We start from the raw sequence: 17,411 nt of genomic DNA, 5'->3' as shown, positions 1-17,411 counted from the left end.
CGTGGCTTGCCCAGCGGTGTGTGTGAGACGAGGCCAGTGACCACTGATTCGCTGACAAACGAGGTGTGCATGTGCCTCTACCAACCCATACATAACTGTCTGACCCCGTCTGACCAGCCAGACAGCAGCTTCCTGGGAGAATTCACAGTCCATGTACAGTACTGTGCAAAAGTCTCGGGGCACCACCAGCGGCTTTGTTGTTTTCATGTCTGTCAAATCATTGCCATTTGGATTGGAGTGATGTGACGGAAAGTCGGACTAACATATTGGCAGTCTGGAATAGACTATTTTTCACAGTAGACATTTGTCGACATTAAATATTAGGACAAACACGGGTTTTACCAGCAACATTAATTAGGGTTCCACTCCAGGTTTAAGAGAGCCATACTCGTGCTTTTGTTCAAGTAATATTTTGCTAGACTCGTTACGATTTAGTACTCGTTTCAGTTGGGGGTCGCAACATTCAGCCAGTCCGAGTTGGCTGTTGAACAAACCTTTTGAATAGTGTATTCCCCTCCTCGCCTGAGGCGGCGCTGCATCAAGAATTACTGAAGGAGAAGACAAACAATGAACAAGAAAACGGGCTCATCTGTCGGTTGATGCAGGACAACTTCTGTTTCCTCCCCATATCAGCAAAACAAGGAGCTGTATCAAATCCTATCGTACTACACGCGCTTATGTTTTGGTTGTGTTTACTCACAATGCCCTGCGTTGTAGTCGTTTCCTGCACATGGTTTAGTTCAAGCGAACCGAGATCTACGTGTCTCATTGTTTTTTTGTGTATGTGTTTTAATGTTTTAAAATACTGGGATCCTCAATGTTTAATTCTTACTCTTGTGTCCAGATTCATCCAGGAGGTAGAGATGAACATGGGGCCAGGCCAGGCAAAGCAGTGCCAGCTCCGTGCCTTCCTCACTTACTACATCAATGACCTCTTTCTTAACCAGGTTTGTGAAATGAACATGTGCATGAAGAGCAATGCTTTAGTGGGACATGGGAGCTTTTCCAGGCAATTACATATTTTAAATACCTCAGTTATTGGATATTGGAAGCACTAATTAAAAGAATTGATTTTCATTTTATGTAAAAAGAAAAACAGGTGCTTATACCTTCTCCTTAAAAATCACACGGTCTGTAGTTGTTATTCAATAGTTGGAACCTTTCTCACTATATTAGAAAATTCCGTTGATGCAGTTACACGGCTGTGACTCCCAAAAATCAATTGACCTGACCATTCCATTTTACCCCCTCTGGGTTTCTCTTTTGTGACGGCACTAAAAAAACACAATGGCATAGCACCAGTGACTATTGCATGACTTAATCTTCTCAGTATTACCTTTATGGGAATACCTGCTCTTACCTAACCACACACTTTCCAAGTGTACGGTTTCCCCGCCTGAATTGCCCAAAGGCAGATAATGTCAAATGAAATGTCAATTCAGAACCAAGAAAAAAAAAAATAATACGATGAAAAAGTGAAAAAGAAAGACACAAGGTGATAAACAATTGAGTTGTTCTTTCAGAGAAGGTTGAATAAGTGGAGCTTGACTCCCAGTGGAAAAACTGTATCTGTGTCTTCCAGCTGTCTCTTTCACATTTAACATAAACCTTTTGCACTGAACCCATTCCAGGTGCGAACAGAGATCAACAAAGACATTGAGACAGTGAGTAAGACGGCTGACCCACTGAAGATCCTTGCAAGCGCTGATACCATGAAGGTTCTTGGCGTCCAGAGACCCGTGCTGCAGGTGAGGAATGTCCGACAACAACTTGAGAAATGTGGGAACTATATTGTTTGTTAAAGCGTATCCGTTGTACCGCTGTTGAGGACTCTGTGTCCAGTTTTGTCATCAATTTTTAGAATCTGATAATGACTCCCTTTTTTTGGCTGCACCATATTTAACCAAAGGCTAGTATCTTGTTCATTTTGGCAGCTTGTCTTATTTAAAACAGGCTCATGGCAGGTTGAAGATTATAGCAGCGTTGGGGATCTAGATACTTGGCAAGATGTGTCTGTGTCTCAGATGTCAGATACTCTTGATGATTGCTTGAATGTGACTCCCTGTCAGAAATGTATGTTTCACCATACGCCTGTTTTGTGGTGTGTGCGTGCGTGTGTGTGTGTGTGTGTCCGTCCATGCGAGAAGACAAGAGAGGTAGTTTGTTTGGATAGTGAATGTTAGTGTAGCAGACCTTGGATATACAGTATGTTTGTCAGAGTGTGTGTATTTGTGTGTTTGTTTCTGTCAGAGCTCTTCTGTCGGTGTGCCTGGTTTTCTCACAGGGAGGGAACAGCGGTGGCAGTTCATTACAGAGAGAGAGACCGTGGGCGTTGGGAGTTCAGCGGGGTTTGTTTACAGCTTGGGCCCCCTCCTTAACGAGGAGTGCAGCATCTTGCTAATTATGCTGCTGTGGCTAATGAGCCTTTCTGCTGATAGTGGGGAGTGCAATAAAACACTTCTTTTGTTTTGTTTTTTTGTTTTTTTTTTTGCCTTTTTTAATTGGGCTGAATAAAAGACCCTTTTACTCTTCTTCCTCTCCTGCCGTTCACATTTGAGGGTCAGGATGGTGTTTGTGTGTGTGTGTGTCTTTTTTTTCCAGCTTGCATTTGTTGCCATGTGAAGCTGTTTTGCTACCTGTGTGTCGTTTTTGTCTTTGGTGTCACTGTTCTCTTTGATGGCCTTCATTCACAGTGTCACGGTTTGTACAAACTACTCTCTCCCTCAGAGGGTAGTTTTATTCACTTGGCTGTCCTTAGAGCTTTTGATAAAGCGGTCTGACACTTTTTTATCCAGACTTTGTAAACTAAAGTAGGTTTTTAAATTGCATTTGCACAAAATGCTTTATGTTAGGAACTTCTCGCCAGCCAGGTGGTAAATCTATCCAACTGTGTGACTGCAGTGGATAATTAAAAATTACAGGGACAGAATGAAATAATGGTTGCTAAACTTTCCAATAATTGAGCAGATGTGGTTGTGTGTATCCATCTGTGTCGATATCTGTGCACACATTTCATTGTGAGCATCCTCGTGCACACACATGTACTGTATGTGCGCCGTTTAAGTGCTTTGATACTGTCTGTGCCAGGTGTTATCAGAGACAGACACACACCACTGGCATCAGAACCAGTGTGGCTGACAGGAGGGAGAGGGCTCAATATTGCTACACCACATTAAACACCCTCTCTCATACACACCTTGGCTGCAGCTCCATACAGGGAAACCATAGGGGAGCACATTTTATAGACGCATCTGCTCTCTGCAACCATTGAAGCACACATTAATGTGCGCGGTAGCTTGAACTGGAGGAAGACATTAGCATTTAGCATGTGCAGTTTTGTCTGTTTTGGGATGGCGCTGAGGACTCCGGAGCCAAACAGAAATTTAATGGCTTGCTTGCATATGCCAGTGCACAGTTATACTTTTTAAAAGACTCTTTATACACATTAAGATATCTCTCTAACCGAAGTTATATATTCCTAATAGTTTCTGACCTTTCAGTATATCATATGTGGCAGGGTTATAGCCCCCGTCTATGTATATAATAATAATATTCATAGATGTGCCTCCAAAGCTGAACCCATGTTATTAAATACATTTATGTTACATGAATTATTGGAGCCTTTCTCGAGGATATCTCACCAGTAAAAACAGACTGAATGACTTTGTGGAAACACTGCACGTGAGTCAAGGTGAATGTGCTTTAACAGGCAGCAATACACATATAATCTGGGTTTAGGTTAATAAGTAGTATTTATATGGACAGTGATTTGCCTATCACTGTGCACCAGGAGTGTCAAGTGCAGCATTTATATATCATGTTTATATATTACATAATAATGGTGTGATTACGGGCCTGACACTGCCGTATATTGTCCACTTGGAACGCGAGAGATAATGGCTGACTGGGGCGGTATATATATATGTTCAATGGAAAAAGGTTATTGTCCGTTGTCCGTGTGGTAGCATTTACTGAGCTGATAAGTCCTCAGTAGAGCCGTGGTGTTGGGAGAATGAAGGGAGATGAACAAGCCATGAATCTGAGGCCTCTTTATGTTTTCCTGTTCATGCTTATTTGATATTCTTAACATCTTTGTTTCTCACTCTCTTTTAGCTCTAGTATTCACTTTCTATCCTTCTTTTTCTTTGCTTTGTTTTGTTAACTTGGGTTAGACTCACAGTGTACCAACACACAAACATGCATGCTGTAGGCCCAAGCTGTGCTGCTATCTGTCCAGCACGTTGGTGTTGCCACTGATTGATTCATTTAATTAGAGGTAGATCGAGGGAGAGAGAGAGATGGGGAAGAGAATGGAGGAAAGTAGGATAGGGAGGCTATGGTCACTCTGCTGGATAGCTCTGGAGATTGGCTCCATTAATCTTGCCAGAAGTCATGTCCCCCCCTTTACACACTCACTTTGTGGCACACTAACATACAAGCATACACACAATGTGTGAACGCAGCTTCACGCCAGTGCAAAGGGAGGGTGTATAGGTGACCATGTTTTTCCTCCTCTGTGCTGCCGAACCATCTGCATTCCCACTTCTGTGGTGTGCTTTATGTTCAGGATGGTAAATTGTTTGTGTTGTGCTTATTAAATTCAACAGCCATTACCACACCAGAGCCACAATTACACTTCACATACGGCCGTGCTTTTCAGTGAGGATTCATTCAGCTGTTGTCAGCAGTGTCTCAGAAGTGGAGCTGCAAGATCAATCCATTATTTGTTTGGTCCATAAAACGTCAGAGAATTATTTCTTTGTTATATGGAGTAAAAAATCACATGCAAGGAGCTGAAATATCAGAGAGAAGCAATTCATTTATAATCAAAATATTAGGCGATCAATTTTGTATTTGGTTATTAGTCAATCGATCGATGCAACTTATTAACATTTTCACTTTTGGTTAAACAGAACATAATCATATTGAAGACGCTGATAGCAGAGATATTTAATAAAAAAAACCACTTAATCCAATTAACTGATTATCAAACTAGTTGGCGATTCATTAGTTATCGATTAATGATCAATTTATAGATTGTTACAGTTCATATCAGCTTTTCATCCACATGGAACGGCGTTTTTGGAGCACTGAAGCGCTATTATTGAAAACCACTCTTGCGTTTACGTGTATACAACCAGTATGCCACTTGTAGTCTCACCTCTCTCATGTGCATGCTTTACCTGTCACTATCATCATCGTTGTCATCTTCCTCTTCTTGTGTTTGGAGATTAGTTGGTCTATTTATGTCATGGTAACGCTTATTTTTCCTCATTAGTCACCCTGGCTTGGTTCTTTCTGTCTCTGTGTCTGTGATGCTATACATTGTAATGTATACTGATTCAAATAAAGCCTTTTTGTGTGTTTTTGGTGTACTACTGCAGCAGCATTACAGTGCAACGTACAGGCCTGGCATATATATATATATTACAGCGCTACAGAGTCATTTTTGTGAGGTTTCATGTGAATGAAGACTTTCTTGAAGCGATGCCGTGTTTACAGAAAACTTCTTAAAAGAATTAGATTGTATCGGTAAAGTTCTGTTTCCATGTGGATAAGACCTAAATGTCCCTGCATTTGTTATTCCTGTGTTTTTGGCTGTTTTTTTGCTTGTGGTTCGTACAGACAGAACTTGTTCTGGAGCTTGATGAAGACTGAATTCTTTCACTCGCTGTCCGCATGCAGATGTGCTCACTGCACTGCAGATACATTCTGCTGCCAATGGCCTGCTAATGATGTTGACCTTTTAAATTTCATATTCACATGTAGCTCCGTGTGAGAGGGGGCTGGAAACAGGCACGTGTTACTTGTACACGCAGACACGCACACATCCACCTCCAGTCACTGTAATGACACTGACCTTTTTATTTGCAATGATGTGTAGGCACTGTTTATTTGTGGGGAGCTGATCGCTTCCTGTTGATTGCCTCCCTGGTTCCCCGTCTCCCACTAACACCCCGCCATCGCACGCACACACAAACACACAGATGCATACACGGTGGAGGATTACAGCGTGGGGGGGGAGCAGCTTGCCTTCACTGAGGTGACTCTAAACACCCACATCCCATCAGCAATCACAACACAATACACCTCTTATAGCTGCGTCAGCCATGCCCTGTGATTGGGATACAAGTTGGAGAAAGTAGGAAAGAGAATATTAGGATGGTTTGCACACAGATAGACACGCATGAACACGAAGCACAACCATTAACATTACTGGGAAACAAATCGAAAAGCCATTTCCATGTTTATCTGTGAGAAGGAAAGCTCCGTGAAACTGCACGGAACACATTTTAGTTCCGAAATAGGGCTTTTCATCGTAAAAGAAATTATCAAAATGCTTTTTCATTTAGTCCAAATGTTTTCTGGAGCCCTCGACCGCATTATCTGTTGTCAAATGGTGCCTAAGCATCTAGTTGACAATATTACAGCTGTTTAGAATTATCCACCTTAATACAAAAGAAATTTCTCACTCTTGAAATGAGTAGCTCCAATGTTTTTTCCTCCCCAACATGGTGGTTTCTGTTTGTGTTTTAAGAAAAAAAAACAAATCTTAAACCTCCTGAAAGTGGAGTTAGTAGGATTGAGCAGAAAGTTTCCTGGCTGTTTTTATGTCTGCCCTCTTAGTTTCTCTGCCAACATTTCTTTTAAAATTATGACTGAAGAAGTTGTCATCACATCTTTTTATGTTTGATTATCTATTATTGTAATCTAAGCTAATTGGCTGTACATGAGTTACACTAGAACATGAGAATGTTGAAAAACACATTTGGTTCATTGACTTATTGATTTGATTTAAATTTATATCTACATCTGCAACAAATGAACACCAAACAGTAATCATTACACACCTTCATATGTAATTTAGTCTTTTTTTGGATAAAACTGGACTCACTTTTTCTTCCATTTTTCTATTACCTTGACTCGAATCCTGACAAATTCTATAGCTGTTGACTTATTTGAGTCTCCCTCACCTCCAAACCTCATTTCTCTGCTGCCTCCTTCCTCTTTGCTCGAGGTGTAACAATCCCCACCACCCACCTTTGCCTGGTTATCTCTCACCAAACACATGTACTCCTCAGGCTTGTGCCCAGCTGCCCTGAGCCTCCAACCTGGCTTCATCTTCCTTCCTCACAAAAGTGACATGTTTTTTTGCTGTTTATATGCGGCGAGGTCCAAAAGTCCAAGCCGAATCTCACCGTTTGTGTGAAAAGGTAAAGTGCTCCCAGTCTAGGAATCCCCACTGTGCTTGCATGACTGTAACAGCGATATATTTTAATAATAATAACAAAATAGTGTTTTACTTGTCTGTATGTGTGTAGTGACAGACAGAACATTTAAATGAGCAAAGAGAACAGACTGAATGACTACAGCCTTAGGAGGTACAGGTTCACACCATGCAGTTCTACCACCGACGGAGTCTCTGTGTATAATGAGACATAATCTTTGCCTTTGGAGCAAGTGAGTTTGAGCGAGAGAGAGAAGTTAAAATGTCAGATGTAACGCAAACATGTCTGTTGGTTTGAAGGAAAGAAGGTTTCAGCTGTGGGCGCCTGATAAAGAAATAAATAAAAATACAGCTAGATTTTTATATATATATGTTTTTTGTTGTTGTTTTTTTGAGGCAGGTTAGTGCTCAGAATTTCCAAACGGCTGTCTTTGTGTTTTGCCGGCAGTACTGTACTGTACGTCTTTGCATGTGCCTTCGAAATACAATGGCACCAGGTGGCCCTAATGGGGCTCAGAGAGGAATTTAAACCAGCACACAGAATGCCTTAAACTACAGTTTGTCTTTTAGTCCCTCATCTTAAACTTCCTTTCACTCAAAAAAACGCTCCCACCACTGAAAGCCCAAACCATTTCTTCAGTTGAATAATTTCAAACTAATTGATAAAAGACAGTGACTATTTTATAAAACAGTAAGAACGTTCCCTCTTCTTCCTGTGGGAGGCGTCGTTCTAATTTAGAAGAAAGAAAAGAGGATAGTATTGTGATCGATAATGTGACTTTTTGGCTCTCACTGTGGAATTAAATCCAAACTCTGGGGGTGATTCATGCGGACGCCACAGATTTAACCCTCTATATAAGCACTTGTGTGTGGGTGTAAATAAGGAATATACTGTATTGTATGGGATCCCCGTCTGTAATCAGCCAAGTGTGATATTGCTCCTCATTTCTCAATTACAAGACAAACACTGGTTCAGCTCCGCATCAGACGTGATGATGGCGGAGGTGAGAAAGAAAACATGCTCTTTTAATTATTCCGTTTTTGTCCACCCTTAAGCTATGTACTCTGTATTTATTTCTCAATATAGCGTGTTTCTTATGCATTATTGAGCATCAAAGCGAAATCGATATTGCACATTATTTAGTTTTCCCCAGCAGGAAATGTATCATTAGACAATATGGCAGCCCTTAATTGGTAAAAATTAATTTAATTTCACAAGAGCCGAGTTGCGTTTATGTGTGACTTTTGTGTGCGTTACATCTTTATTAAAGGAAATGATGGTGGTTTTTTAAAACACAAAATACAGAAGACAACATATTTGTGAGGTTATTGTGATTTTTGGATACGGGATTGAATTAATTCCCATGAGCTTTTGTGTTTGTTTGCTTTTCAATGACATTATGTGCATTTTAGAAAGACAAAAGGACACTGCCTGGTTGTCAGAGCTTGAACAAACTTCAATAAAAACACACACATGCGTGCGCACACACACACACACACACACACAGTCACACACATACATGAAGGAGCATGTGTTCTGGTTGAGCTGGCACAAGCAGGAGGGCCATCCGGTGTGTGTCAGGGGAGTTCTCGAAAGCAGGGCTCAATACTGACTTTGATGAATGATCTGTCAAGACAATGTCCCAATCATGACCGGCACCCTTTTACCCAGGAGAGAGTGTGTGTCTGCGTGTGTGTGTGTGACAGAGAAAAGGGGTTGACAGAGGTTATCTTTGCATGTGTTCTTGTTGATGTGTGTGTGCAGCTGGTGCAATCCCACTGCTGAGTGTTTATTATTTTGGCAACCCTTGATCACTCGTGTGATTGGCGTGGCAGAGACATTACACAAGTCGTTGGTCTGGGGTCAGAGTGTGAGTGAAGTGGCAGCGAGTGTGGGGGTTAAACACTCTGACCTCCAGACAACCTTGATGGACATCCTGTTATTTTAATGGGGGAAATCCATGATCCGTTTCCGAGTCAGACCTGAGGCCCTCAACACCCCCTTCCACTTTGACATGTTAGAAAACACAATAAGGACACTTAATGAGGCTAACTGACATAATAATGTAATGTTTGTGACTTTTAAAAATAAACAAATCTCCGTTGCATTCAAACCATTTACAGCTGATTTCACACAGTACTGATTAAACCTCTGCGCTCCACCCAACTGTTTCAGTATAACTGGGTTTAAAATGTGTCGCCTGGAGATATACCCGCGCCATGCACAGGAAGTAATTCATTGTGCTAGTAAAGTGAGGCGGCCGCAATTATGTTACGAAGCGGCCACGAAAGATTCCGAATTTGACAAATCATGCAAATTATGTTGCATTGTTTCTGCTATGCATTGCATTGTTTGTTTTAAAGATATTGTTCTGCCTCCAAGCAAAAAAGAAAATCACCAAAGATAGCACACTGTAGCTTTAACCTACTTTCATTTATATAGCACCAAAATCACAACAACATGTCTCTCTTTGAAATAAAGGCAGGCATTCACTGTATTTTTAGAAATGTTATTTACAGAGAACAAGCATTCGCCAAGACCATGGCCAGAAACAGCATGTACTTACATCGTCCAAATCTAAAACTTTTTTTTTTTTAATCTTTCCCTTTGTTTACCTCAGGATGACACTTCACATTTAGCCAGCAGAATACAAAAAAACATTGAGTTTAGTTATTACATCCCCACACTCTCACTGTATTAATGCCATCCCCTGTGTTGTGCTTTTGACTCACTCCACCAAAGGAAGCAACTACTTTTAACACTGGCTGAGGGCAGTTTCTGTAGTGATGACCATGCATTAACAGCTTTTTTCTGCTGAGGCGCCAGTCTGAGTGCTCGCTCTGCCTTGTTGCTGTCATTAAACTGCCCTGGCCGTGGCCTTCATTTCCTTCTTAACAACAACAGTTTACCCCTGCAGATTCTGCAATCCTATTGCAAGTATCCAAGTCTAATTTTCCCTCATGTCTGTGCTTTTTTGCGTAGTAATGATGTGAAAGAGGAGAGGCAGAGTGCAGCCATGCTGAGTTTTAGGGGTAATCGTATACTGTGAAATAGAATTACTGGTAAATATGGGTATTTTCCACATGGTAGCAAAGTATGTTGACCTTTAAGCTTGAATTACTGGATAGAGAGAAGAGAGTTAAGATAGATGTAGATGGAGAAGCCTCCACAAAGCATGTTGTCTCCTTTGTAACAGTCAAATAAGGCAGAGAGGCATAGCAGAACATGCTCTCTCTCTACCGCTCTCACTCACTCACTCTCGGTCCTCCCGTTCTTAGCCTGTACCCTTGATTACTTTTTAATGATTTCTGCTACCTAAGACAAATGGCTGTGTTAAATGAGCAGAATTAGACAAGGGAGCTGAGCACAGGAGCATTTGTTAGAGCAGGAGTAATGGATCAGGCGGCTATTGTTTACTTGTCTCCATTCAGTAACTTGACCTGCTATCGGGTTCTGTAAGTCCTCAAAGTAGAGAGAGCAAGAGTCTGGGGACACTGTTATGAGTTTGGCTAGAGACAAGAGACAAGATTTTTGATTATTTGTTGCTATTTTCTTTCGAAGTTAAATGTTTCATATTGATGACCGTGTTTATTATCATAATCCTGCGGATAATCAAACCAATAGAATATTTACCACATCCCAGAGAATTACAGATGACACTGAGAATCGGTTTCTGATACTGGTCAAAATCACTGGTTTGGATATCACTCACTCACTCACTCACTCACTCACTCACTCACTCACTCACTCCCCCATCTTCTACCACTTTATCCTCCACATGAGGGTACTTGAGGGTACTGGTACGAAAGGTGGGGTACACCCTGGACAGATCGCCAGTCCATCACAGGGGCACATAAAGAGAGACAAACAACCATCCACCCTCACACTCACACCTACGGTCAATTTAGAGAGTCCAATTTGCGAGTAAGTCCAAGTTTGGACATCGTGAAAAGAAAAAAGATGAACCATGAATATCTTAATGTTAATACTGCACTGACCATTGTAAAAAAAACAAAAAACAAATCAGTAAAAAAGCAGCAACAGCATTTTACCTTAATCTCAATGGGAGCAGCATTGTGTTTGAGTTTAGTAGTTTAAAAGCTGTAAAACAACTGTATCAGACTGAAAGTACTCAAATTTTTTGCAAAGCCAAATAGGTCATGGAAAAAACAATCCCGGCACCATAATGCTGTCCGAGATAGTCACATGCCCCAATGACCACTGGAGTTTCCCTGAACCACCTACTTCAATCTTTCGCAGCCTCAGCAGTGCTGACTTTACAACGTGACCTGACCAATTGAACTGAAAGAAACGTCTCTTAAGGTATTCCAAAATTTGCATATTGCCATATCAATTGGTCTATAGGTGGAGTTTATTACAATTATGCAGAACAAAACAACTTTATCAGTTTTTTTGTTTTGTTTTTAAAACTAAAACGCTTTTAAAAAGCTATTCTGCACTGTTTTAATTCCGTGTGAGTGACACATTGATAATCTGGTCAGAAGATCATGATTCTGACTGACTTTAGGCACATGCGGCTGCTCTCTTTGACAGCAGCAGCTCAATGACCAACACAGGTCTGAGCTGTCCTTGTGGATCTCTGATGCACTCATCGCCACTTTCCCAGGGAGACCCAGTGATCTGTCAATCACTCACAACATCATGTGACCCAAAACGGTGTGGGGATTTTTTTCGATGCAATTTTCACTTTGGCCTCAAAGGACTTTCTTTTTTTTTGAAATAATAATTATATTAATCACATTCCGCTATGAGAAGGTATCATGTGAGTATATGTTTGGCTGCTGGTTCAGCGTGATTTTCTCACTGTATTAACTTACTCACTTTGAGGTGTTGACTTGTGCCTTCCCGCATTTACACATATAAAAATAGCACATGACGTTCAGGTGACACACTCGTCTATGTCACTGATCGGCAGCCAATGGCAAATTTACTCAGTACACGAAAATAAATACTGAATCCATGCATGGTACACACTTTATAGTGAGAGGAGTACTACAGTTTCACTATTTTCATTAATGCAATGTGTGTTATATACATATCTGCAAATGTTTTATAATGATATTGTGATCACAGATTTATTAACAAATGGGTAAAAATAATGTTTGGTGTTGTCAGTGGTCTATACTTAAATGAGAAATATGGTCAGGGACACAAATTTATCACAGCCATAGGTTTCCCAATGCTTAGGGTTTGTTTAAATAAGGAGGATAAGTAGAAACAATATGATTAAGATATTAAGTTATGAGCCTCTATGATTTAAAATGCTTATTGTACACAGAGTATGGTGTTGTTGGTTATAATTTCTGTAACTCTGTTGAGGTGAGCTATTTTGGCCAGGTGTCCCTTGAAAACATGGTTGTAATCTCAGGTGACTTTCTGGTTAAGATTAAAGAAATACAAGTATTTTGTTCTCTTATTTAAAAATGTGCATCATCATAGTGTGTAACTGTTGGTTTGTCAATAACAAACTTTCAGTGGATTCAGCTGATTATTAGCTGCTAAATATATTAAATTAAAAATGTAAATTTAGACTTGTAGGTCAGCAGGTAATTTGTAAACGGGAATGTTTTGAAACTACTTCATTTTGGGTAATTTGGGTTAATATAGTAAATATAGTAAAATTGTGTAACTATAACACACTTGTAAACACTTCTTTTCAATTAGCAGTAAATACCTTGGTCATCTATTTGAAAATGCCTGACAGAAGGTGACTTTTATCTGCAGTAATGGCAGATCACATTTTCCATCTCATCCAATCTCACTCAGCGCTGCGTTTATCCCCCCGTCTGTGTGGTATTTTCAATTCACAGTGTCTATAAATCATAGCTGTCATAAAAACGAACATGATCTAAGAGATTGAAACGCTGGCTGGCAGCTGTGCCATCCGTGTGTATGTGTTTTAATGAAGCACCTGCATATTTACAGATGTTAGCATCTGCTGCAAGTGCCCTGGTTTGGAGGTTTAATTCTAGAGGAGCAGGCAGATGGTGGACAAGAGGATTACTGCTAAGCCTTTGTCATCTGCTGCCACACACTGACTGTTTGCTGGCAAATACAAGGTGGACCCCCGCTGGTCCCTCAGTCATGGTCTCTCCAGAAACTACTGTTTGTATGTATGTACAAAGCAGTGATAGATTAACACCAACATTTCATTGCACTAACTTTGGAAGCAGCTCATTATTGCTTATAATTCCTGCTTAAGTTTGAGTTTTGGAAGCTACTTTTGCACATCTCTGATCTCATTTGAAACATCACTGCTTGTTGCTGTTTATAGGCTAGACCTTGATATAAGGTGTGTCTTTTGGGGTCCATTGTAAATTGTCACCATTGCAACATGGTTAAAATGGTGGTTACAACAAATTGTCAATATGTTTCTTGCCACTTTGCAAACAAAAGAATATAAAAGCAGTAGTAATTTAGAAAGTACATTTATTCATCTTTTGATTTTAAAGAGTTGTTTTGAATGAAGTTGCCATTAAACGAGTTTCTGATGAATACATGGACTAAGCCAATCCAGAAGTACAGAAATGCAATATCACTTCCATCCACTGTGAGTATAGTCTACATAGTGTGACATTTCTGTTGCATACGACTGATTCTTGAATCTTCATGGAAAATAAATAGAAAACATATAGAGGAATACAAAGGACAGGTTAATACATGCAGACAGATCAAATCCATCTGTAAACCCACACATAAGCCAGATACTTTTCTGTGTTATCAATGTACAACATTTCTTTTCAACTTGGACTGGTAACCTGACCCACAGAACCCAATCCTCATCTTCACACATTTGCAAAGCAGCCATGTTTATTTACTAGTTTGATATGAACTGCCTCTAAAATGACATTTGGTGTACGCTGCTGGTAATAAAACATGGCTTTGTTCTGTTACGTGTAGAGTAAAACTGAAGCTAAAGTCAAAGTTCTGCCATTCACTTTCTTTTGCCGCCGCCACCGTTTGCCAGAATCATCACTAGCCTCATGAAGATGTTCAGTGTGTCCATGTAAATCCCCATGCACCTGCAAGATAAAGAAATTAACATGCATTCTTAGTCCCATATGATGAATACATATATTTTCACAAAGTATGGTTTATCTGAAGATCCATTTTTCCTATGTGCTTGATGCCATTTGAAGTGTGTGGTCCTGTTTCCTGGAGAGACTTACGCGTTGATGGGATCAAATTTCTGTACAGCATAGAGTGGGTATGTTTCTGCCTTCTTGATGACTTTCTGTGTATCATAGAGAAGGAACATGCTGAAAAGGACCAGGCCTCCGTAGATGGCGACAGAGTATAGTCCAGCTCCAAAGGCCGAGGTGGGAGGCAGGAACATTGATCCTGGAAAAAGCCGTGAATTAATCAGCTCCTTAGGTTTTTACATCAACTTAATTGCATTTTTGCACTTACTGTCCTACAGTGTTCAGAAACTGAGCTATCCAAGAAAAAGCACTTCGTCATGGCTGCAAGATTTTTGTCAACACAGTAACTGCCACTATTTATACATGTTCGGAATGGAAATTAACATTTTAAAAATACATTTAACATCTATGTTCACCTATAATTAATCCAACCTACAATAAAGTTACACTTGTTTACAAAACCTTTGAAAATATATAATTATATAATTATCCGAGCTTCAGCACAGACTTATTCAGGAACAACACTATAATCTAAAAACCTGTAATTCATTGACTTTACTCAGATCACTGTCTGTAGCACAGCAAAGCATTTGCACTATTAACTGTCGCACATCAGAGTGAGACTTTAAGAAGTGAAACAGAGCGATACTCACCAATAGAGGAAGCAAAGACCACTCCAAAGCCAACAGCCAGTGGGCCACCCATATTAAGGAACTTCTCACTTGGGGCACACATAGCTACAGTGGACAGACCTCCCACAATGCCTGCTGTGTACCAGGCAGCCCTCATCATCAGAGGCCCTCCCAGGAGAGTGAGAGGTGCGATGACAGCACCCATGACACCTTATCAAATGAGCAAAAATCACATTCAAAAACAAAAAGTAAACAGACCCGTGCTATGCACCTTGATCTTTGTAGGAAGAATACAAGTGCAGTAATTTCACACTGATGTTGTATGTGACTGCCATCTAGTGTTAAAAAGAGGCAACTACAAAGAAGAAATAAAACTGAGTAGAACATTACACATTCATATTACGCCACAGGACATTGTGCTACAAACCTGCATGCATCATCCACGCGAGATGTTTGGGCACTGGGCTATGCTCATATGAAATGGATCGGACCAACATGCCGGCACCAATCATGGCTGCAAAAGTTGCTCCAATTGCCTGATGTCAGAGGAAACAGGAGCCATTAATGTTAGTAACCAAAATATTAATATAAATAATTCAAATAGCTTTCGAGTTATTATAACAAGCTCTTTGGTGTATTAGCTTCCACTCTGGTGTAAAAACAAAAATGTAGCAATGAATAGTGAATTAAAATCTTCATCTGTGTGTTATTAAACTTACGAGCCAGGACCCCCTCATCATCAGACCCATAAGTGCCGGGGTCCTGCTCACAGCTACAGCTGACAGAGCAGTCAGTCCAATACTGCCTGCAAAGTACATGTAGGTGGAGTGAATCCTGTCCTTCACATACTGAGGCCAGATCCTGCACAAAGGTCAAACAAAGGTTAATAGTGGACATATTCAAATTGACCTTTGCATCAAAATTGAAAAACAGCCAATAACCTGTCCCAAAAAGATTACCCACACTGCTTTCTCAATGGCACCAACTTCACTGGACATGCCAAGTCCATAGTAGCACAAAGCTCCAAGGCCAACTGCTGCACCTCCAGCCAGAAATATTCTTCCCATACCGTCGACTAGGAAGAAAACAAAAATACTTTTATACATTTTTTATAATCACTTCACATTGCACCATAATGAAAACTCAAATACTTAACTGCCATTGCCAGATAATGTTTAATTTGTGCCTCATAACAAATAAGTCATTTTACTTGTATCAAAGAAGGCTTCCGTCAATGATAGTAGTTTATAGTTTTGAACATAATTTTAAGTAATTTAATGTAGCAAATTAATACATAATTAAATATGCAACTTGTAAATTTCACAGTATTTACTTCTAATGGCTGTGTCTGTCGCTGGCTCAAAAGCAGCTTCTTTGATCTGGTCTCTGGCCATCTTCCCACGACGAAAACCAAATCTGGCCTTAGATGAAAAACCCTGGTTCAAGAAGAACACGCATTAACAAACAAGCAATGACTGATCACATTTTAATTCTCAGCTTTTCAAAAATAAAAAATGGAATAATCTCAGAATGTGGTGTTTGGTGAACATATACTGTAAATTGCAGACATTTTTAATGTACAGTTTTATGGAAATGACTAGATTGTGTTCAGGACACCAATGACTACTACTGTGGGCAACTTTCATAAAGAGTGAAGATCAAATGAAACCAAACGACACTAATTAATCAGTTAGTCATTGAAACATTTATATCACTGCCAATATATCATATTAATAAAGATGAGAAATAGTCAACTACTAATTGCTTTGCTATAGCCCTTGAACATGGTTGAAGCTAATGTTCAATTTGAGACTTCAAACTTGCTTCAGGGAATAATATCCTGTTTACAAAACAAATGGACACATTACCTCACATTTACTATATTTCCTAGTGAAATATTGTTTCTTAAGTAAATGTTTGATGTTTTTTTTTAATGGTTGTAAATGGTAATGCAGTTTCTGATGAACACTTGTGTGGTGGCACAAGTGTTTTCATTCATGTGTTTACTGTACCTGCTGGGGCCTGATCACAGGTGTACAGGTCTTGAGGATGGGAGTTCTCAGGGCAGAGGAGCCCTGCCTCAGCACGGGATGGAGCCCGGCCATAGGGAGACTCCTCAGGCACGTCAGTCTCGCGACCAGCATGTTTACTGTCTACTATCTTGTATCAACCTGAGAGATAAAAACCGCGTCAGACACAGAAACAGTGTAATTCAATGTTGTGATTATAAATGACTGTCTGTCTGAGCACGTGACAGTCACAAACACAGTTGGGCAATAAAGTTTAAAATAACACTAAGGTAGAACGGGCAAAAAAGTGGACACAAACAAGTTTTTATCATCATATTACACAACAGTTAAGTAAGCTAACCGCTAGCCAACGTTAGC

At 40.1% G+C, this 17,411-nt stretch overlaps 2 protein-coding genes across 2 annotated transcripts in view; one reads left to right on the top strand and one right to left on the bottom strand.

Annotated features, from left to right (window-relative positions):
• The window catches only part of LOC122781030 (exocyst complex component 4-like), a 66,900-nt gene extending 62,906 nt beyond the window's left edge, over window positions 1–3,994 (top strand). Inside the window, exons 12-15 of the mRNA XM_044044522.1 lie at window positions 845–947; window positions 1,632–1,748; window positions 2,251–2,437; window positions 3,966–3,994. Of these exons, the coding sequence (XP_043900457.1) occupies window positions 845–947; window positions 1,632–1,748; window positions 2,251–2,437; window positions 3,966–3,994 (436 nt within the window). The remainder of the gene's footprint in view (window positions 1–844; window positions 948–1,631; window positions 1,749–2,250; window positions 2,438–3,965) is intronic.
• Window positions 3,995–13,662: 9,668 nt separating this feature from the next.
• LOC122780377 (growth hormone-inducible transmembrane protein-like) lies at window positions 13,663–17,220 on the bottom strand. The gene is made up of 8 exons (XM_044043272.1): window positions 17,037–17,220; window positions 16,358–16,460; window positions 15,988–16,099; window positions 15,744–15,885; window positions 15,452–15,560; window positions 15,046–15,234; window positions 14,420–14,591; window positions 13,663–14,272 (listed from the first exon to the last, which is right to left on the bottom strand). Exons 1-8 carry the CDS (start codon window positions 17,166–17,168, stop codon window positions 14,185–14,187), a joined length of 1,047 nt encoding a protein of 348 aa, XP_043899207.1. The 5' UTR covers window positions 17,169–17,220; the 3' UTR covers window positions 13,663–14,184.
• Window positions 17,221–17,411: the final 191 nt, after the last annotated feature.

The sequence above is a fragment of the Solea senegalensis genome, linkage group LG14, assembly GCF_019176455.1.
Source record: "Solea senegalensis isolate Sse05_10M linkage group LG14, IFAPA_SoseM_1, whole genome shotgun sequence".
NCBI lineage: Eukaryota > Metazoa > Chordata > Actinopteri > Pleuronectiformes > Soleidae > Solea > Solea senegalensis.
The sequence above is the reverse complement of the archived record's forward strand: the minus strand, read 5'-3'. Positions and strand labels throughout refer to the sequence as shown.

Bases quoted from the DNA above. Each gene is read 5' to 3' on its own strand.
- LOC122780377 (XM_044043272.1), bottom strand. From the start codon at position 17,168: ATGCTGGTCGCGAGACTGACGTGCCTGAGGAGTCTCCCTATGGCCGGG. The intron at 15,235-15,451 runs GTTTGTAGCACA...TCATTTGATAAG, and splicing joins CGCGTGGATGATGCATGCAG to GTGTCATGGGTGCTGTCATC. The intron at 14,592-15,045 runs GTGAGTATCGCT...GGCTTTTTCCAG, and splicing joins GGTCTTTGCTTCCTCTATTG to GATCAATGTTCCTGCCTCCC.